The 22,917-nt window shown below is 36.9% G+C and overlaps 2 protein-coding genes across 3 annotated transcripts in view; one reads left to right on the top strand and one right to left on the bottom strand.

Moving 5' to 3' along the window:
* The window catches only part of nckap1l (NCK associated protein 1 like), a 33,745-nt gene extending 17,497 nt beyond the window's left edge, over positions 1 to 16,248 (top strand). The window contains 20 exon segments of the mRNA XM_048192441.1: positions 391 to 523; positions 614 to 695; positions 2,063 to 2,121; positions 3,115 to 3,260; positions 3,916 to 4,048; positions 4,856 to 4,975; positions 6,376 to 6,515; positions 6,593 to 6,689; positions 6,691 to 6,725; positions 7,214 to 7,432; positions 8,130 to 8,260; positions 11,132 to 11,229; positions 11,349 to 11,442; positions 11,796 to 11,878; positions 12,166 to 12,246; positions 12,435 to 12,528; positions 12,627 to 12,743; positions 14,898 to 15,007; positions 15,131 to 15,220; positions 15,317 to 16,248. Coding sequence (XP_048048398.1) covers positions 391 to 523; positions 614 to 695; positions 2,063 to 2,121; positions 3,115 to 3,260; positions 3,916 to 4,048; positions 4,856 to 4,975; positions 6,376 to 6,515; positions 6,593 to 6,689; positions 6,691 to 6,725; positions 7,214 to 7,432; positions 8,130 to 8,260; positions 11,132 to 11,229; positions 11,349 to 11,442; positions 11,796 to 11,878; positions 12,166 to 12,246; positions 12,435 to 12,528; positions 12,627 to 12,743; positions 14,898 to 15,007; positions 15,131 to 15,220; positions 15,317 to 15,433 — 2,179 coding nt within the window. The 3' untranslated portion in view covers positions 15,434 to 16,248.
* Positions 16,249 to 18,311: 2,063 nt separating this feature from the next.
* Positions 18,312 to 22,917, bottom strand: part of tegt (testis enhanced gene transcript (BAX inhibitor 1)) — an 8,695-nt gene continuing 4,089 nt past the window's right edge. For both annotated transcript variants that reach the window (XM_048192442.1, XM_048192443.1), the window contains exons 6-10: positions 19,774 to 19,871; positions 19,608 to 19,687; positions 19,426 to 19,526; positions 19,115 to 19,190; positions 18,312 to 19,028 (exon numbers count right to left, since the gene is read on the bottom strand). In XM_048192442.1, coding sequence (XP_048048399.1) covers positions 19,005 to 19,028; positions 19,115 to 19,190; positions 19,426 to 19,526; positions 19,608 to 19,687; positions 19,774 to 19,871 — 379 coding nt within the window. In that variant the 3' untranslated portion in view covers positions 18,312 to 19,004. The remainder of the gene's footprint in view (positions 19,029 to 19,114; positions 19,191 to 19,425; positions 19,527 to 19,607; positions 19,688 to 19,773; positions 19,872 to 22,917) is intronic.

The raw sequence follows: 22,917 nt of genomic DNA on the forward strand, positions 1-22,917 counted from the left end.
ATATTGGGGGGGGGTACACCCCGACTGTTACGTAACAGTCGGTGTTATGTTGAGATTCGCCTGTTCTTCGGAGGTCTTTTAAACAAATGAGATTTATATAAGAAGGAGGAAACAATGGAGTTTGAGACTCACTGTATGTCATTTCCATGTACTGAACTCTTGTTATTCAACTATGCCAAGATAAATTCAATTTTTGATTCTAGGGCAGCTTTAAAAATGCATCTGAAAGCTAAACTCCTACAAATGCATAAGCAATAAGGTCAGCCGCCAAAATAACTGTGTTCGCGAATCACTCATTTCTTACTGCGTGTCTTGTAAAGACTGATTTGGTACTGTTCAGTGGGAAATGCAGCATCTTATGTTGTTGTGTTAATTGTGTTTGTGGTACAGACAGATGGCGGAGCTCCTGTACTACATGGAACGGCTGCGAGCTCTGCTGGCTCAACACAGATATATCATTCAACGCTACCATCTTCAGTACTTGTCACAGTATGATGCTCTAGTGCTCAATGACACCATCCAGGTACAGAATTTCTCACTATCCTGTTCACAAACGAATGTCATGCATTTCTATCAGAAGGTTTCTATGCAGGTTTTGCTCTTCTCATTTCAGGGCATGTACGTCTGTCCAGAGGAGGAATCGGTTCTCATGTCGTCATTTGTCTCAACTCTGTCTGCAATGAGTCTCAAGCACTGTGAGTTTTTTCTACAACACATTTAATATATTTTCTGAACACACTTGTGGTAGCACAGCCACATACAGTATATTGTCATCAGGTATCATTGTGCGAAGTGTAATATTCCTTTTTTTATGCCTGTCTAATAACTACTTTCGAGTGATTATTGTCATTTCTTGCCCTGCTTTCCAGGTTCAGTGTCTTGATAAACTGTTTAGGGAATTAGTGAACTCTCTTAACTGTGAGAACGTCCTGACAGGGACGTAGACTTTTGATAAAAATCCCTGTATTGTGTGGAGTTTGGTCCCCACAGCTTGTGTTTTCTGCCTAAGAAAGCAGTAGGCCGCATAGTGAGCGCTAAACTGGGTAGGATTGGTTTGGGTTTGTCAACTCAAAACCTACTCATGTTTGATCAACTAAATTCATGCAACAAGCCTCTGGACAGATCGACCATGTTGTGAACTCCTGAAGTAAATTCAGCTTTATTTCTATAGTGCTTTATACCATGTAAACAGGAATAATAACAGAATCAATGATGCAAACATCATCAAATATGACACTAATTCAGTTTCAGCTATAAACAGCTCTATAGAAAACAATAGTGTCATAATTCAGATCACTTCAGTTCTCAGTTCTCATCTGATAGTGTCTGAACTGGGAAAACAGAGTGTTTAATTTGTAAATATTATTGTGGATTTATTTGTACGTTTGTGGTTTAAGGTGGATATTCACTAGTGTGCAAAAGTTTGGTGTCACTAGGATTTTTTTTTAAAGAAATTAATACTTTTATTAACCAAGGATGCATTATATTGATCAAAAGTGACAGTAAAGACATTTATAATGTTACAAAAGATTCTATTTCAGATAAATGCTGTTCTTTTGAACTTTCTGTTCATGAAGCAGCAAAACTGCTTTCAACATTGATAATAATCATAAATGTTTCTTGAGTATCAAATCATCATATTAGAATTATTTCTGAAGGATCATGTGACACTGAAGACTGGAGTAATGATGCTGAAAATTCAGCTTAGATCACAGGAATAAATTACATTTTAACATATATTCACATAGAAAACAGCTATTTTAAATTAGAATAATATTTTACTTTTTTTTTTTTTTACTGTATTTTTGATCAAATAAATGCAGCCTTGGTGAGCAGAATAGACTTTTCAAAAACATAAAAAAAAAAAAAAATTCCCACGACCCCAAACTTTTGAACGCTAGTGTATATTTCATCAATAGATATGATATGATCTGAGCTCAGTTTCTCTCATCTGACATCTTGCAGCATATTAGATCAAATGTGTAGCAGGAATCCAAATCCAATAATGTTACATGCAGATTTATTTGCTTTCCTAATATTCTTTGTTGATCTTTTCATACAGTGAATGCAGGAGAAGAATTTGACCTGAAACCGTTCAGACTGGACTGGTTAAGACTGCAGGTACGGCTCTGATTGATACATTATATTCTTTCATAGGCTGATAAAATTCAGAGTGGGAATCATGATTTTTATATATTTATACATATAACTACAACCCCAGCGAACAGAGAACGTTCTCTCAAAGTTATGAACAAATGTTCTTCCAGTAATGTTAACAAAATAGTTCTAAAGTTATCTGGTCTTTAATAATGTTCTCAAAACTTTAGAACAAAAACATGGAACATTTTTTTTCTGAAATGTTTTAGTAACATTCCCATGATGTTTCCAAAATGATAAAATGGAATGTTCCCTTAGTGTTCGCATAACCAAGAATGAAACGTTTTTAAAACATTTAATAAACTGGATGTTTTGAATGTTCAGAAATAACGTTTTCATAACTTAATGGGAACTTTAGCAAAATGTTTGGTCACACTTAAGATTAATAGAGGTCCAATTCTCACTATTAACTAAGACTTTTCCCTCAATAAACTCCTAATTACTGCTTATTAATAGTTAGTAAGTTAGTTGTTAAGTTTAGGTATTGGGTAGGATTAAGGGATATAGAATATGGTCATGCAGAATAAGGCATTAATATGCTTTATAATTAATTAATAATATACTGCCAATATTCTAGTAATATACATGCTAGTAAGAAACTGTGTTCCTACATTCCTATTGCCTATTAAAACTGAGTTTGTGTCTTTGTTTTTTTTTTTATTATCATTTTTAATTTAGCAATTTAAAGTCATTTTGCTTTAAAACTTAGGACTAGCCATTGTTTCAGTTTTGCACATAATGTATAGTATATGTATAATGTATATTTTCAATTAAATAAGGAACAAACTTAATTAATTAAGCAATCAATTACCAAAATAATAAAGTAAAAGCAATGCATAAATGCAATTAGTACATAGTCAGGCAGACTAGAAAAAGTATTGTATCCATAACACCTCAATCTTAATAAGCATCAGAAGTTACATCAACCGTTACAGATGTTTTGTTTGCCTTCTCCAGGCTTACACCAGTGTTAGTAAAGCTGCTCTGGCACTGAAGGACTACCCTGAGCTCGCCAAGATCATGAACATGGCCCAGTTTCACACCAGGATGATGGACAATGTGAATGAACTCCTCTGTGAGACGGCCGATCTCTCCATTCTCTGGTGAGTCGACTGTGAATTATTAATACTGAACTTTTGTGCTTTGTGCAGCGAGGGTCATCCTCACATGTAAGAATAAGTATTGTAAGACTTCCTCTTTTTTTTTGCTGATTTTGCTGTTTTTTTAATGGAAAATATCCACTCTAATGACTGTCAGTCTCTAAAATGACAAAAAGCACCATCAAATTATCATAACTGTAGTCCATATTACTCTACATTTCAATCTTCTGAAGTCATGTGGCAGGTTTGTGTGAGAAACTGACTGACATCTATGGCATAATTCATCTATGGCAAATATTTTTCCTCTCACAGCACAGTATATATGTCATATGAACCAGACAAGTGGTGCATCAAAACCATTTGACGTCAAACTATATTGGTTCTTGATGAAAATGTTTTAATGGTTTTGGTTTAGTTATAGTTTTAGTTAACCCTGAATTGATGTTCCATGACATTGAGATAACAGAATGATTTTCTTTAGTGAGTCATTTAACCATAAACCATATAATTTCAGCGACGTCATCTGTGTTTTAGTTACCGTGACCGAAACGAGCAGCTGGCCAAAGTTTGAATCAATCTGAGGAATCCACTGAGCCTTAGAAAAGCATAAATGGACAAGCGAATGCACTGTTGATTTCACGTGTCTGTAATCTTTCAGCTTCCACGCACGTGTGTTTGAGAAGATGTTCTCTCAGAGCAGCGAGGATGTGTCCATGCAGCGCTACCTCATGGCTTTCCCACTCGTCTGTTCACACTTCAGTCAGTGTCTCCATCCGCTCTGTCCAGAGGAGGTCAGTATTGCTCCTACTCAACCAGCATGTGATTCAGAATGACTTAACCATTTATGCAATTTGCATCATTGGCCTCAGATCATAAGATCATAAAGGTCCATTAAAATTCATTATCTTGTATCTGACAGCCAATCTAACTCTAGCACATGCCACATTTAGTCCTAATCAGACCAGTTTTTTTTTTTTAAAGAGGATCTATTCTGCTTTTTTCCATGTTCATCTTTCTTTAGTGTGAAATGTTGCTTTTTAAGTAATGAAAAAGCTTCCTTTAAAGTCCCTCCAGCAGGAGTTTTTCTCTATATCAGTGTTTCTGAACTCCCTGAAACACCTCAATTGTAGTTCTTGAGTTTTCTTCACAATATTCCTCATTTGAATAATTCATATGCAGAATAAAGGGGCGGGGCCTGGTTGAGTTAGTTAGTAGTGTGATTGAAACTAGGCGGTTATGGTAAGGGGCGGGACATTTCCCAAACACCATTCACAACACACTGCTCCAGCCGACCCAATCAGAGCACATTGTGCTTTTCAGAAGGAGGGGCTTCATAGAGACAGGAACTAAACAGAGCGTTACTGACAGACTGGGAAGAGAGGAGCTGCAACAATGGAGAATATGAGGAAAATAATCAACATTCAAGCAGGAAAACCTGTTCTAGTAGAGCCCAAAAACAAAAACAAGACTTTGTAAAAAGGCATGATAGATCCTCTTTAAGGAAACTTAATAGATCATTTTTACAAATGGAAAACTACCCCTAAATGATGTTCTGTCATGTTTTTCTTGTTGCAAATGTATGTGTGTGGGGGGGCTAGGCTGAAGAAATGGAGAAGCAAAGTTTGAAGCTGTGCGTAATGTTTCTGGAGGAGATTTCTCGTCAGACATGTTCGGTTGTGCTGGAGATATGTGCCGAACAGTGTAACCTCAATGAGAAGGTACAAAAGACAGTTCAATTAAAATGTACTGAACTCAATGTGACTTGAAGGCATGAGGATCAACCTATATATATTTATATATATATATACTATATTGCCAAAAGTATTGGGACACGCCTCCAAATCATTGAATTCAGGTGTTCCAATCACTTCCATGGTCACAGGTGTATAAAATCAAGTACCTAGGCATGCAGACTGCTTCTACAAACATTTGTGAAAGAATGGGTCGGTCTCAGGAGCTCAGTGAATTCAAGCGTGGTACTGTGATAGGTTGCCACCTGTGAAATAAGTCCATTTGTGAAATTTCCTCACTACTAAATATTCCACAGTCAGCTGTTAGTGGGATTATAACAATGTGAAGCAATTGGGAACAACAGCAACTCAGCCACAGGAGTGGTAGGCCACGTAAAATCACAGAGCGAAGTCAGCACATGCTGAAGTCGCCAACTTTCTGCAGAGTCAATAGCTACAGACCTCCAAACGTCCTGTGTCCTTCAGATTAGCTCAAGAACAGTGTGTAGAGAGCTTCATGGAATGGGTTTCCATGTCCGAGCAGCTGCATCCAAGCCTTACATCAAGTGCAATGCAAAGCGTTGAATGAAATGGTGTAAAGCATGCCGCCACTGGACTCTAGAGCAGTGGAGATGTGTTCTCTGGAGTGACCAATCACACTTCTCTGTCTGGCAATCCGATGGACGAGTCTGGGTTTGGCGGTTGCCAGGAGAACGGTACTTGTCCTGACTGCATTGTGCCGAAGTGTAAAGTTTGGTTGGAGGGGGGATTATGGTGTGGGGTTGTTTTTCAGGGGTTGGGCTTGAACCCTTAGTTCCAGTGAAAGGAACTCTTAATGCTTCAGCATGCCAAGACATTTTTCATGCTCCCAACTTTGTGGGAACAGTTTGGGGATGGCCCCTTCCTGTTCCAATATGACTGCGCAACCAGTGCACAAAGCAAGGTCCATAAAGACATGGATGAGTGAGTTTGGTGTGGAGGAAGTTGACTGGCCTGCACAGAGTCCTGACCTCAACCCGACCTTTGGGATGAATTAGAGCGGAGACTGTGAGCCAGGCCTTCTCGCCGAAATCAGTGCCTGACCTCACAAATGTACTTCTAGAAGAATGGTTAAACATTCCCATAAACACACTCCTAAACCTTGTGGAAAGCCTTCCCAGAAGATTTGAGGCTGTTATAGCTGCAAAGGGTGGGCCAACTCCATATTAATCCCTACAGATTAAGAATGGGATGTCATTAAAGTTCATGTGCACGTAAAGGCAGGCATCCCAAAACTTTTGGCAATATAGTGTATATATATGGACATGAACACTCATAAATGATAAAAACCAGTAAAAACAGCAAGCATACAGTGTTTTTCAGCTGTGTTGTGCTGTGCTCTGTTTTAGTTATTGCCCAAACACAGTGCTGAGACCATCAGCACAGTACGCAATAAAAAACTGAAGAAACCGGTACCAAAGAAAGGAGACGTGCCTAAAGAGAAACCAGGGACAGAAAGCCTCAGGAAGGACAGAGTCATCGTCACAAAGTATGTATGATCTCACAGTTTCCATATAGGAATAGTTAGACGTAGATATGAAACCTCACTGCTCTCTTCTCTTATAGTCTGGATAAGATGCACCAGTCGCTGACCGAACTCTGCACTTCCTATAGCATCTGCGCTGATTTCACAGTGTTCAAACACATCGTTGTTCCTGCCGAGTTTCCTGCTCACACAGCTGGAGATGAGACTCAACAAGTATTGCTAATTTCTTAAGTATTTACTATGAAACTGCTCTGTTTAGATCACAACACAGGATGAGTTTGCTGAACATCCTCTCAATCACTCATTGTGTCTTAAAGGAATATCCCTGGTTCCGTTGTTTTCTTAAAGAAAAAAGGGGAAAAAAGCAAGATTATCATGAAGCACAAACAATGAATACAGAACATGTGAAGCTAGTAATTTGATAAAACATACTGTATGTATAAATTTTCTGAGACTTTTGCATTTTGTAAAAAATAATTTTTGTGGTAATCAACTTTAGTGCTGTCAAGTGCTGGCAATTTAGCTTAACTTGCTTTCAACCCGTAATATTCCTTTAAAGCATTTTTGAGAGAGAGTCAGCCTTCACAACTGCAAAATATAAATGAAAAAGCATTTGATAAAAACACGAGTTCAATAAAAAACATATAGCACTGTTTTGTCCAGTCAGCATTACTTCGACCTAACGAAATAGAGATTTATAGGGTAATCGTGCAGATGGCCAGTTATAACCAGAGCACTCATGAGATCGCCCGACCGTCTGACCTGCTGGCTGGGATTCAAGCGTATGTTACGAGTCTGCACAGCCTCAGCTGCTACATCAACATCGATGTCGCACGGATGGTGAAGAGCGTCTTGTTGCAGCAGACGCAACCGCTGGACTCGTACGGAGCACAGACCATCACAACACTCTATACTAACTGGTAAGACCTGGTGACGTTTCATCAGCTTCCCTCAAAGCTCAGACTTTCCCACATCAGCGACACATATGGTCACCTGTGTATCCTGTAGTTCACAGGCGCTGGTTAAGAAAGCATCTGGTAATTAACTAACCATTTACTGTAGACTAGAAAAGGTCAAACCCAAGATGAGAATGAGGTTCTCAGCAGAGGTTCACAACTTTTCAGGCCAAGTGCCACCTTTCATGAAATCATATTTCCTCCAGCTTTTTCAGCTTTTGAGCGTAATCTTACAGACTGTGAGTGACATACACATAATTACAGTGTTAGAAAATAGGTTCTATATCGAACTCTAGGGTTCTTGACTCAATATTAAAGGGTTAGTTCACTCAAAAATGAAATTTCTGTCATTAATTACTCACCCTCATGTCGTTCCACACCCATAAGACTTTTGTTCATCTTCGGAACACAAATTAAGATATTTTTGATGAAATCCGAGAGGTATATAAAAGTTATTTTTTAGGGAGTAATACAACATTTTAACGCACTTTTAAAAGTAACTATCCCCAACACTGCTGATTTATTCAGAAATGAAACACAATTGAACACTTACATGTCGTGTTGTTGTTCTATATATTCGATTTCTGGTTTAAATGGTTTCTGGTCTCTGGTTTAAATGTGGATAATGTGTTTAAATGTGTTTCTGGTCTTTTGTCATCAGGTTTCTTGAGGGTCTCTTGCGTCAGGCCAGCAGTGCTCTCATAGTCCACTGTCCTACCACACAGTGCTTTGTCAACCAGAACACTGAGAATGAGCAGAGCTTTCATGCTGAGGAATACTCTGATATCTGCAGTAAGATGAAAATTAAGATAACATTTGAGCAAAAACCTTTTGACTAAATATTTTATTTTACAGTGTTTCAATACATTACATACGCACACCAGCATGTCTGTGTATGTATTGGCAGTAGCAAGTCTCTGTATTTGCTCTGCAGCAGCAGTAATAATAATCAGCAGCAATAATAATCAACAGCAGCAGTAGCAATAATTAGCAGCAGCAGCTGTTGCAATAATAATCAGCAGCAGCAATAAACATCATCAGCAGCAATAATCAGCAGCAGCATGATCAAAAGCAGCAGCAATAATCAGCAGCAGCAACAATCAGCAGCGGAAGAAGCAATAATCAGCAGTAGCAGGAATAGCAATAATCAACAGCAGTAGCATTAATAAGCAACAGCAATAATCAGCAGCAATAATTAGAGGCATCATTAATAATCAGCAGCAGCAATAATCAACAGCAGCAGCAATAATAATCAGCAGCAGCATTAATAATCAACAGCAACAATAATCAGCAGCAGCAGCAATAATCAACAACAGCAGCATTAATAATCAGCAGCAGCAATAATCAGCAGCAGCATTAATAATCAACAGCAGCAGCAATAATCAACAGCAGCAGCAATAATCATCAGCAGAATTAATAATCAGCAGCAGCAGCAGCAATAATCAGCAGCAGCATTAATAATCAGCAGCAGCAGCATTAATAATGAGCAGCAGCAATAATCAGCAGCAGCATTAATAATCAGCAGCAGCAATAATCAGCAACAGCATTTATAATCAGCAGCAGCAATAATCAACAGCAGCAACAATAATCAACAGCAGCAGCAATAATCAGCAGCAGCAATAATCAGCAGCAGCATTAATAATCAACAGCAGCAGCAGCAATAATCAACAGCAGCAGCAATAATCAGCAGCAGCATTAATAATCAGCAGCAGCAATAATCAACAGCAGCAGCATTAATAATCAGCAGCAGCAATAATCAACAGCAGCAGCATTAATAATCAGCAGCAGCAATAATCAACAGCAGCAACAATAATCAACAGCAGCCAGCAATAATCATCAGCAGCAGCAGCAGCAGCAGCAATAAACAGCATCAACAGCAGCAGCATTAATAATCAGCAGCAGCAATAATCAGCAGCAGCATTAATAATCAGCAGCAGCAATAATCAACAGCAGCAGCATTAATAATCAGCAGCAGCAATAATCAACAGCAGCAACAATAATCAACAGCAGCAGCAGCAATAATCAGCAGCAGCAATAATCAGCTGCAGCAGAATTAATAATCAGCAGCAGCAGCAGCAGCAATAATCAGCAGCAGCATTAATAATCAACAGCAGCCAGCAATAATCAACAGCAGCAGCAATAATCAACAGCAGCAGCATTAATAATCAGCAGCAGCAATAATCAGCAGCAGCATTAATAATCAACAGCAGCAGCAATAATCAACAGCAGCAGCAATAATCAGCAGCAGCATTAATAATCAGCAGCAGCAATAATCAACAGCAGCAGCATTAATAATCAGCAGCAGCAATAATCAACAGCAGCAGCATTAATAATCAGCAGCAGCAATAATCAACAGCAGCAACAATAATCAACAGCAGCCAGCAATAATCAGCAGCAGCAGCAATAATCAACAGCAGCAGCATTAATAATCAGCAGCAGCATTAATAATCAGCAGCAGCAATAATCAGCAGCAGCATTAATAATCAGCAGCAGCAATAATCAACAGCAGCAGCATTAATAATCAGCAGCAGCAATAATCAGCAGCAGCATTAATAATCAACAGCAGCATTAATAATCAACAGCAGCAGCAGCAATAGTCAGCAGCAGCATTAATAATCAGCAGCAGCAATAATCAGCAGCAGCATTAATAATCAGCAGCAGCATTAATAATCATCATCAGCAGCAGCAATAATCAACAGCAGCAATAATCAGCAGCAGCAGCAGCAATAATCAACAGCAGCAATAATCAGCAGCAGCATTAATAATCAACAGCAGCAGCAATAATCAGCAGAAGAATGAATAATCAACAGCAGCAATAATCAGCAGCATCATTAATAATCAACAGCAGCCAGCAATAATCAACAGCAGCAATAATCAGCAGCAGCATTAATAATCAACAGCAGCAGCAATAATCAGCAGAAGAATTAATAATCAACAGCAGCAGCAATAATCAGCAGCAGCATTAATAATCAACAGCAGCAATAATCAGCAGCATCATTAATAATCAACAGCAGCCAGCAATAATCAGCAGCAGCAGCAGCAATAATCAGCATCAGCATTAATTATCAGCATCATCATTAATACTCAACAGCAGCATTAATAATCAACAGCAGCAGCAGCAATAATCAGTATCAGCATTAATAATCAACAGCAGCAGCAATAATCAGCAGTAATAATCATCAGCAGCAGCAATATTCAACAGCAGCATTAATAATCAACAGCAACAATAATAAACAGTAGCATTAATAATCAAAAGCAGCAGCTGCAATCATCAGCAGCAGCAGCAATAATCATAACCAGCATTAATAATCAACAGCAGCAGCAATAATCAACAGCAGCAGCAATAATCAGCAGCAATAAACATCAGCAGCAGCAATAATCAGCAGCGGCAGCGTAGCAAATCTAATCGACCAAGAACAAATGCATTAACATTGTCATCACAATGCTAAACTCTCAGAGAGTTGTCATGATAGAACAATAATAAAATATATTCAACTTGCATAATAAAAATATTTTACTCAAGGAAATATTTCTGATCCGGGTTCTGATTTTATTAGCAACACTCAAACAATGACACACTTGCTGTCTGAAATAGTGTTAAATGCTGGTTTATTACATACACACTGTGACACCGTGATTTTATTGTGGCATATTTCTCTGTAGGTTTGCGGACATTGGCTGAACTGATTGGGCCTTATGGAATGAAGTTTTTAAATGAGAATCTCATGTGGCACATCATATCCCAAGTTGGAGAACTGAAGGTATGACATCTTTCAAAATAAAAAACATTCTTTTTTTGAAATAATGTTAAACCACAAACATGGCTCATTGTGTATAAATGTGTATAAATGGTTGAATTAAATCATGTTTTCATTTTCAGAAACTTGTAAGTGATAACATGGATGTCCTGGTGCAAATGAGAGCTAACTTTGACAAACCTGAGGCAATGATTGACCTTCAAAAGAAACTGACAGGTATTTGTAATTACAGTGCATTAACTTTCACGCTTCATTACTCTACTAACTAAAATCCAATTTGTCAATATAATCCACTTATAAAGTCCACTTACATAATTAGGGATAGCCATTACTAAAACTTTATTGTCGTGTTATTTTTAATAGGCAAAAATGCCTGACATTTGTATGAACAAAAATGCAATTGGAAAATAGATGTTTTGAATTTCTATTTCATTCCCAAAGTTAAAATAAAGAAACCAAAATAGAGCATAAAGCAATCAACTTCTTCAGGGACAAACGTTTGGGAAGCACTGGTCTCTTGTGTCCTCTTACTGTAATGAAAATCTGATTTATCCAACATTTTCCACCAGGCTGTGAAAATGTGTTGAAGAGAATGACCATTATCGGTGTGATTCTGTCATTTCGGTCCATGGTCCAAGACGCTCTCCAGGAGGTGAGTAGCTCTGTTTATGTTCATTAATATTGAACAGGATCACATTTTAGTGTTTCCTACATTCATATATTACAGTAATGTTGACATTAAATGTTAAAAAAACTGTACTGCTTACCACATAAAGCTATAGCCTGACATAAATATTTTCAAAGTTACACTAATGCCCTCTTTTAATGAGGTTTATGCAGATCTTATGGTATATGCCTAATAATAAATGCATGACATGCAATAATGTACTGCTGTATTGTAGCACAAAACATCACTGTATTGATCATTTCCGTCTGTAGATCTTGGACAGACACTGTCCATACGTAATGAGACCCATCAAATGTCTAAAGGACTTTATGCAGCCCGACCTTGACATCAAGGTAAATCACTGAATCACTGCTTCTGAAATAACATTTCATCAGTTAGCTTGTATCTGTCTGTTGGGAAGGGAGAAAGAGGAAACTTTGCAACATCAACGCGGTTGTTGAACTGAAACTAACACTATTGTATTCTGTAGAACTACTTAAAGCTTTTTGTTGATTGTCTTCATATCTCTGATCATGTGTAGATGACACTCGGTGTGTATGAAATGGCGTCAGCGGCTGGTTTGCCCTGTGAGATCGACCCTGCGCTGGTTTCGGCAATTGCAAACATGCAAACAGGTGAAGTCCTGATAAAGGAGCTTGTCTGTCTGGAAGGATGTCTCAAGCTAATCTAATTTGATTTTTGTTGTTGTATTACTTGTAATTCTGCTCGCCAGAAAACGTGTCGCTTGAGGAGGAGTTTAAAATCACCTGTCTGCTGCTGGTCTATATAGCAGTGTCTCTACCCACCCTGTGCCTGGATCCAAACTCATTCTACAGCCGAGAACATGGAGGTTAGTTTGAGCCGAGGATTCATTGCAGACAGCAGATGACAAAAACACTTTCTACAGTACAAGCAGCAGAGAATGTAAATAATCTCAAGCTGAAACAAAAGCTATATGTCTGATGTACATTGAAGAAAACTTTTCTTAACTCTTTCCTCGCCACTGACGGAATTTTCCGGCAATCCATGTTTTCACTGTTATACGGTAGGGGGTGCTGTTTTGCATCTTCTGAAAGAGTACAGAATTTCCGATCAAAACACAGGCGAAGAAGAAGCAGAAACAAGCATTGCTGATGCCCATGTAAAATAATGTGATCTTCAAACATTAAACAGCATGTGTGTTAATTAAAAAAGGCTATATGAAGTTAGAATAAAATGGTTCAGGTATTCATACAACAAAATATTTTGGGGGCCATGAAAGTTTTCTGAAAATGATCAAAAATGGTGGCGCTGGCTGGCGGGAAAGAGTTAACATGAAATCCATTTTTCTATGTATTACTAAAAATATCAGCGCTAGCTTTGTTCAGCATGGTTTTCTGACAGACCCTAAATTAAAGGTGCCCTAGAACCAGTTTTTATAAGATGTAATATAAGTCTAAGGTGTCCACTGAATGTGTCTGTGAGGTTTCAGCTCAAAATACCCCATAGATTACATTAAAATTATAGATTTTAATTAATTTTTTTAACTGCCTATTTTGGGGCATCATTAACTATGCACCGATTCAGGCTGCGGCCCCTTTTAATCTCGTGCTCCCCGCCCCTCGAGCTCTCGACGATAATACAGTGCGTTTACAAAGTTCACACAGCTAATATAACCCTCAAATGGATCTTTACAAGATGTTCGTCATGCATACTGCATGCATGTGTCAGATCATGTGAGTATAGTATTTATTTGGATGTTTACATTTGATTCTGAATGAGTTTGATAGTGCTCCGTGGCTAAAGCTAACATTACACACTGTTGGAGAGATTTGTAAAGAATGAAGTTGTGCTCATGAATTATACAGACTGCAAGTGTTTAAAAATGAAAATAGCGACGGCTCTTGTCTCCGTGAATACAGTAAGAAACAATGGTAACTTTAACCACATTTAACAGTACATTAGCAACATGCTAACGAAACATTTAGAAAGACAATTTACAAATATCACTAAAAATAACATGATATCATATCATGGATCATGTCAGTTATTATTGCTCCATCTGCAATTTTTCGCTGTTGTCCTTGCTTGCTTACCTAGTCTGATGATTCAGCTGTGCACAGATCCAGACGTTAATACTGGCTGCCCTTGTGTAATGCCTTGAACATGGGCTGGCATATGCAAATATTGGGGGCGTACATATTAATGATCCCGACTGTTACGTAACAGTCGGTGTTATGTTGAGATTCGCCTGTTCTTCAGAGGTCTCACAAATGTGATTTATATAAGAAGGAGGAAGCAATGGAGTTTGAGACTCACTGTATGTCTTTTCCAAGTACTGAACTCTTGTTATTCAACTATGCCAAGGTAAATTCAATTTTTGATTCTAGGGCACCTTTAAAATACTTTAAAGGGGTGGTTGATCAAGTTTTCAGTTTTTTAACTTTAGATAGTGTGTAATGTTGCTGTTAGAGCATAAATAACATCTGCAAAGTTACAATGCTCAAAGTTTAATGCAAAGGAGATATTTTCTTTTAAAGAATTTTCTGTTTAAGGACTACAACAAATGGCTGGTAGGGACTAAAACGAGCTTCTTCCCAGATTAGTGACTTCACTAACCCTAAAATTCACATAAACCCTGCCCCCGAGAAGCCATGTTGGGCTTCTCGGGGGAACACTCAACTTTTTTTGAAACTCATTTTCCAACTCCCCTAGAGTTAAACAGTTGAGTTTTACCGTTTTCAAATCCATTCAGCCGATCTCCGGGTCTGGCAGTAGCACTTTTAGCATAGCTTAGCATAGTTTATTGAATCTGATTAGACCGTTAGCATTTCGCTCAAAAATAACCAAAGTGTTTCGATATTTTTCCTATTTAAAACTTGACTCTTCTCTAGTTACATTGTGTACTAAGACTGACAGAAAATGAAAACTTCACAGACACATTCTGGGGACACCAGAGACTTATATTAATCTTAGGGGCATTATAGATTCTCTTTAAGTAAATGCAAATCTTGTTTTTCACCAGGTCACCAAAACAACATCCACTGCTTGGCCACAGCTGTTAACCATCTGGCTGCAGCGATGTTCACTGTCCAGAGAAAGAACATCCAGGTGCAGCTTCAAGAGTTCCTGAAGGTGAATGGCACACCATTGATTTCACAACGCTTGACATTACAGAGAATACGAAGCAAGAATTCAGCCTGTTTTCACTCCATACATCCACAGCGAATCTTTCATCTAGTATGTCTGATTGTGTAGGTGGCATCCTCTATCTTACTGCAGCTTGGTCAGAATATGGAGCGAGTGGAAATAAAGAACAGAGATTCAGTTTATCTCATTCTACACATGGTAACAAACCTCTGGAGACTAACAGAATTATTATGAGCTTAGGATCTAAAAATGCTTAATGATACAAGTCTGTCGTTTCTATTCTTTGGGTTGTAGATAGTGGAGCAGTCGCCGTTCTTGAGTCAAGACATGCTGGAAATGTGTTTTCCATACGTGCTCCTGCGAAACGCTTACAGAGAAGTGAACAAGGTCTTCATCCACACAACAGGCTGAACTGACTGTTTTTATATGTACATAGTTTAAAGTTGTATTTTCATGTAGATTATAGTCACAAATTCACTGATCACCAGTATTTGCACAATGTTTTTGGTGTTTTGTCAGAATATAAGCAGAAAAACTAACAGAGCAGAATAAGCATCTAAACCACTATATAATATCCTGCTAGAATCCTAAAATAGTTTCTCAACAATGACTGTGATTGTGCTGTACAATGCAGATTTGTATTTGTTTAAATGCATTTAACTCTTTCCCAGTCAGCATTTTTGATCATTTTCACAAAAGTTTCACGGCCCCCAGAATATTTTGTTGTATGAATATCTGAAATGCAATATATCAATATATCTGCTTAAAAAAAAAATATAAATCATTTTATTCTAGCGTCATGCATTCTTTTTTTTTTTACTCAACATTTAAATGTGGGCAAGTTTCGTTAAAAAAAAAGCAACATTTTGAACAAAAAGCTGAGAAAATGAGATTTTGTCAAAGACAACGTCAGGATCAGATGCACAATGGTGATCAAAACATAAATGGGGTAGACCAAGCTTTTTTGCTGTTTAATTTCGATGATTGCATTATTTTATGCTATTGCTTGTTTCTGCTTCTTCTTCGCCTGTGTTTTGATCCAGAGATTCTGTACTCTTTCAGAAGATGCGTAATAGCGCCCCCTACCGTATAACAGTAAAAACACGGAAAGCCAGAAAATTCCGTCAATGGCGGGGAGAGTTAAATTCTAAAACTTTTTCAGAATCTAGAAATTTGATTTTAAATTTAAGTTATAAAGCTGTGAAATAAAAAGGCAACATAAGCAACATGTTTGTGTTTTATGTTCATGTCTACTAGTGCGGTAGTTCACATGAACACATTTTAAAGTATATTTGCAAAGTGGTAGAACACAGTAACTTTCCTTCCAGTCATGCTTCACTAAAATCTCAGCGTCCTCCCCTTTCTCCCTCTGTCTAGCATTTCAATCACTCATACCCGATATCATTCTTCCCTGCAATCCACTTTTAGGGTACCTTTACACGACAATGGTGTACTAAAATCATAAAAGTTTTTCCTTTGTGTACAGACTGTTGTCAAAACAATCCCTGTTCACACAGATCCATGAAAAAGACTATAAACGCTGTATTCTGCTGCCAGACCAGTAGTTGGCGATGTCACAACAGCCCAAGAATACATGCTGGCCTATAGAATGCTGCATAAAACAAATTCATAAGGTAAAAACTGTAAATAATAAATCGGCTCCATTGTGGATTTAGAGTGATCAAGAGCGTTCCATTTAAACACATTATAAGGGTTCCGCCAGTAGAGGGCACTTGTTCAACATAAACAATGACGTACAGCCGAGTGAACGAGACAGAGGGAAGTTAGCGAGGGAAGGGCATAAAAAATGGACAAAATCACTTATCATTCACCCTTTGTCCAGTATTAACAAGGTCGCTGTCAACCTGGATTGCCCTCTGCTTTTAAGACCTCTGTGCTGCTATTTAACTCTTTCCCCGGCGCTGATGGAATTTTCCGTCATTTACGACACAACGCTTCCCTGCCATTGACATTAAATAATATATACAATATAATATACAACCAAACAGTAAAATAATACAGGCATATCTTGAACCTTCTTCTTGTACAGGTAGGGAAGAGTGGGGTAAGATGAGCCATTTTTTACTTATATGGTCCTCAAGATGAGGGAAAATGAGGCAGGAGTACAATAAAAGTATCTAAATCAATTTCAGGATGGTTTATATCATTTTAAATGATCAGAGTACATCTATGACAAAGGGTTGGAAAAATATGGCTTATAAAAAAAAATGGTTCCTGTGGCTCAATTTACCCCAGGTTAGGGGTAAGTTGTACCATCTGGGAGTAAACTGACCATCTAAATGAATCTGAACCAAACCCATGTTAAATTGTAAACATAATTTACCTCTTTTAAATCAAATCAAATCAATCATATTTATTTTCTTAAATCTAACTTAAACAACATAAAACCAACCAAATTAAGTTTAAATTTTGCATTTCTGAAACAATATATTGAACACCAAAGTTGTAACCTTCCCAAAAACAGACTAAACGGAGAGTTTGAGTAAAATTAAAAACCAAATTAGAATGAATGAATAAATGTCACTGAAACTAATAAACATTTTAGTCAAAAGGTTCTTGACATGGTAGTTTTTCTGCAATGACGACCATTAGGCTATTGGGGACCTACAGGTGAGGAACAAATTTTATGGACAAATCATTACATCTGTTATGCAAAAATTGTACTTGGATGTCTCCTATGTGCTTTTCCTTTTCAGTCTGGCAGAAATGATTGGTGGTTCCAAAATATATGGTCACGTGACAATAAAATTGCATGTTGCCAACTTACCCACTGGCTCATCTTACCCCACTCCCCCTACTATATGAACCAGCACATAACCTACTGAATGAAATATGTTTCTGGTTGTTACAGGTAAAATTCAAACATCTGCTTATCTGACAAATATTAAATCTAATTCACTTCATCTGTGATGAAGAAATACAATCACTGTAAGCGAGGGCTGCTACAGGAAGCAGAAAGGTTTTGATTTGTAAGCTGTCTTTTCAACTGGTCCTCTGACAGCAGAATTTAAAGCTGCAGTCCGAACTTTTTTTTTTTTGGTTAATGATTCAAAAAACATGATTCTGAAGTACAGTATCCACACCGATGTGGTGACTGACAGCAAACAGATTTATCTGCACTGAGAAGCCGTGCCGATGCACAACCCACGTAAAGATGATAATTCTGGAAATAACTGCAACTGCAGGAATCAAACAGAGATGGCGACAAAGAGGCAAAACTTACAGACTGCAGCTTTAACAAGCTCAATGTAAGTTTATCAGCAGAAGGTTTAATATATCAGTAGCCACATGAGCACAAATGCAACCTGTGGCATCATTTATTGACTTAATCAATATGCACAATATTCATGAATAAAATAAATCTCATCTGTGAACTCAATGAAAAATGCATTAACAATGGTAGCCATGAATCTAAATAAATTTGGCATTAACAGCAGCTACAAAAATCTAGTCTGACATTGGCAACAAAGAAGAAAAAAAAAAAAAAAAAAATCAATGAAGTATTAACGCAATAACCACAAAAAAGCAGTTTAGCGGAGCACAATCATGTTAAGGTATTTATGATATATGATTTGATATTGTTCAGAGCGTGGGGTGAGAAAGTCTTCTGTCATCTAGCAGTAACACCTCAATTACACTCAAACTTTCTATTGTTATGTACAATATTAAATCAGATACTAATTCGAATGTTTTATGAGACTCCTTTTCTACAGACTTTTAAATTCTGCAGTAAGTCAAAGAAATTAAAGATCAACTTAAGCTTTAAATAAGACTTCAAAATCTACAGTCAAACAACATTAGGTCACTATCCTGACAACATATTCAAAGCCCAGTAACAATTTTCAAAAATAAAGTTAAGACACCATATCAAATCACATAAAATGTAATCAAACTATGTAATCAGATTCACAATGAAGCTGCTGACATGTTCAGCTCACAGATGTTTTCACTCTTTTGAAAATTACTTCTTCTCCTTCTTCTTTTCCTACAAAAAAATAGAGAATAAATTCAATAAGGAATAAAACAGAAAGAAGCAACAATGCTGATGCCAAGTATTGATGTTTCAAATACCTTCTCATTCATAGAAAGGATGATAACAAGCTTTCTGAAGATGGTCACAAAGTCCAGGAAGAGGTCGACACAATGCCTTCATTAAAAACAAGCAAAAAAAAAAAAAAGCTTAGAAACAGTCCTATTCATTCCTATGTACAGCTTTATTGTGGTTGGTTAATTATTAAACAATGGATTTGGTTACAATGTTACTCCTAAGATACTAATATAAACAGTGTAAATTAATTTTTAGCATGAACAACTACTTTACTTTTTAACTACCATTATATGAAAACGATCATTGGTAAACACAGTAAAACTCTACGCCTTACCAGATGTAATCTTTGTCTCCCATTTCTGCCTTCTCAATAATAAGCTGAGTGTCAAACAGCACAAAGCCACACATGATGGCCAGACCCAGATACACATGAGCCTGAAACAAATCAAAACTCTGTTACTCAAACTCTCGCACAACTGCAACACCTGCTTTCTTTCAGGCGGTCACATCATATACCTTAAAGACCATCTCTGAGGCAAAGAACATGTTGAGGAAGGAGACGACCAGAAGAACAGTCAGGCCAGACATCAGAGTGCCTACGAGAAAAAGAAATAACGGGTCAAATCAACATAACCGTGCATGATCAATGATCAGATGAGCTAGCACATGATTTAGAGTTTACCTCCCAAGAAGAGATAACTTCTGCGCTGGGCATAGAGCGCACTCAACGTGAAGCAGCCGAAGATGACAGAGGTGCCCAGGAAGGCAGTCACGATGATACTAAAGAAATGAGGAATACAATTGTTAAGACTAATGCTTATTCATTTAGATATCAAGATTATCTAAAAAGCTGATGACAACGCTGTTAAAATGATCCCCGTTCACACTAGGGCTGCACAAAATTGGAAAAAAATGACATTGCAATATTTATTTTTCTAAATTGCTCTATTTGGAAAGAATGAATCATTTAAGAATCAACTGTGTAAGCATAGAAAATAATGAACAAATTACAAGCACAGATAAATTTAAGAACAAAGATACATAAATAGTGCTTTATATTTTTCAGGTAAGTCTAACAGTATTCAGGTACAGAAATTGAATAATCAAGTGTAAAATAACACTGCGTTGTTTTCGCTGTATAAATTAAATATGATTAATCTGTGTTAAAAATACTTTCTTTCTTTCTTTCTTTCTTTCTTTCTTAACGCCATACCAGCTTCAAAGGCTATATTCATGGTGAGAATAAAGTATAATTAAATCAAAGGAAGATTAAAAAAGATGTTTCAAATTTATTTCCTCTAAAAATCTTAAAACCATGCTTGGGCTCACTTGATTAAAAACCTTTTCAAAACTATCAACAGAGTAAAAACGGTTTCTCACAGGGGTAAATGTAATACAGTCTAAAAGGATATGTTTAATGGACAATGGATTTTGACAAGATGAACATTTTGGATGGTTTTCTCCTGAGAGTAAAAATTGGTGTGTCATTTTTGAATGTCCTATTCTACATCTTGTATATATAACTTGATTCCATCGTTCATCAAAATAGGAATTATGTTTTTTCCTCACATCAGGATTTATTTCACGCAACTTATTATTTAGACATTGATCCCATTCTGATTGCCATTTATTTTTGATGTATTCTTTTATCGTTTGTTTTAAGTCTGTAAAAGGTATAGAACACTTTATTGATTCTGTGGATAGTGCTTCTTTTTGTTAAAAATACAAAAGTTATTTTTAGGGCCCAAGTCCAAGGGGGAGGGCTATTTGAGAGGCTCTGTAGCGTACCCCTTTTCACCTACAGTAACCAAACTTAGGGCCCTATGAAATATTTTTTCCCAAATTCCGTTTTTTAAGTTTTATTTATTTTTTGACTCCATTTTAAATGGTTAAATTAAATTTTAGTAATTAAAAAACATGTCTAATTAATTGAAATAATGAATCTTGTCCAATTTACCAACAATTTAATAAAAGTTTAACAAAAAAAACAAAACATTTTTTTTAGGGCCCTATGATAAACGCTTTATTCTTTCCCCTCAAATTTTACTTTGTTTTCTGGATTCCATTTTAATGGTTTAATTCCATTTTAATAATCAAAAAGCATGTATAATTAATTGAATTCTTAAAACAATACATTTATTTATTTATTAATATATTTTTATGATTTTATTTTTTTCAGAAGTTCTGTTGTGTATTTAAATTTTTCTGGCAATCAAATGAACGCATACCATTTAATTTATCTTTTAATCATGAAATTAAACTTTTTTGTCAAACAATGTGCTTTACTGTTAAAATTAAAACATGGAAGAAACATTGAGATTGTTTAAAAATATATTTTAATAATTTATTGTTAAATTAATTTATCTACATTCTACTGTACAACAGTAATATGTTTCTGTCAAGTTAAATCAAACTTTTATTTTGACGGTTTGCCTAGAGCTTTCTCTGTGTTTATGATGGTTAAATGCTGATGAAGTGACTTTCAGAGCAGCTCTGGAGATGAATTTGTGCGTTCATATAGTGAGGCGACAGAGGACAAAAACACCGCGAGCGTTGCATGTGCTTCAGCGTGCGCGCGCCCCCACACAAGTGTGTGTGAGGTAAATGAAACTGCGCTTCCGCATCATTCATTTCAGAGGCACACAGGCATGCAGGATTCATGTTTAAATAGTCTTTTTGCGGTTTAATATTCACAGTCACTAGTCTATATCGCAATTTAATTTAAGAGTACTGACCTGCTTTTAATTCATTCATCAAAAATTTGACAAATTCCGTGACATTCCGCAATATATAGTAAATTCCGTTTTTATGACTTGATTCCGCGATTCTGTCACTCGGTCAGCATGAAGTCAAGACACTGAGGATGCTAAATTGCAAGCAGATTTTTGATTTCTCAAACAGTTTGGCCATGGCGTTGAAATGAATTCATGGTGAGAAAAGGGAAACAGGAAGTGTGTTATAACTTATGCATACATTGTTTGATTTCGATGAAACTTCAGCTGTGTGTTTGTTGTAGGAGTCTGATCACATGGATGTGACTATTGTGAGTCGAAGTTATAGTGCCACTAACTGGCAACAATTGTCACTTTCAAAATGCTTTGAAATCACCTTCTTATTTTTACCCAATTCGCTTCAAACTTTGTCAGAATAATGTCAAGACATGGAAGATGTAGACCTGCGAAAGGATTATTGATATCTTAAATACTGTTGCCATGGCAATCAAACTTTTATAATATTCTTGGGTGACTTTGAAGCTCTTGGCATGCTTCAAATTGCATGAAACTCAACACCCACATCAGAGTTGTCGGTCAGTAGACATGGGCAAAGCCTTAGAAATGGAGGGGTTCTATAGCACCACCTTTTGACAAAATTTGAGAGGTTAGTCTTACCTACAGTCACCAAACTCGGGACATATATTTATCTCATCAAGCTGGACAACTTTCTAATTTACAGTCATTAACTCTGACCAACAGGAAGTCAGATATTTTGGTTTGAAAGTGGATTTTTTTTAATTATTATGCTCTGAGTTAAGTACTCCTTGTAGAAGATTCACACAATCCCCAACAAACTCGGTCAACATGAAACAGACACTAAAGATGCTAAATTGTGAACGATTATAGTAAATCTCGAACAGTGTTGGAGATGGATTAAAGTAATGACAAAAAAAGTGAAACAGGAAGTGTCTCATATCATGTAAAATCATTGATTTAAATTAAATTATGCTTGTATGTTGCCCACCATGCACAGGTTACCTTAAGCCACCGGGGTGGTGTGGTGGTGTCACCAGGCCTTGGGTCTTGATTAACATTCATGACACAGAAAGCAG

Source organism: Megalobrama amblycephala, linkage group LG6, assembly GCF_018812025.1.
Source record: "Megalobrama amblycephala isolate DHTTF-2021 linkage group LG6, ASM1881202v1, whole genome shotgun sequence".
Taxonomy (NCBI): Eukaryota; Metazoa; Chordata; class Actinopteri; order Cypriniformes; family Xenocyprididae; genus Megalobrama; species Megalobrama amblycephala.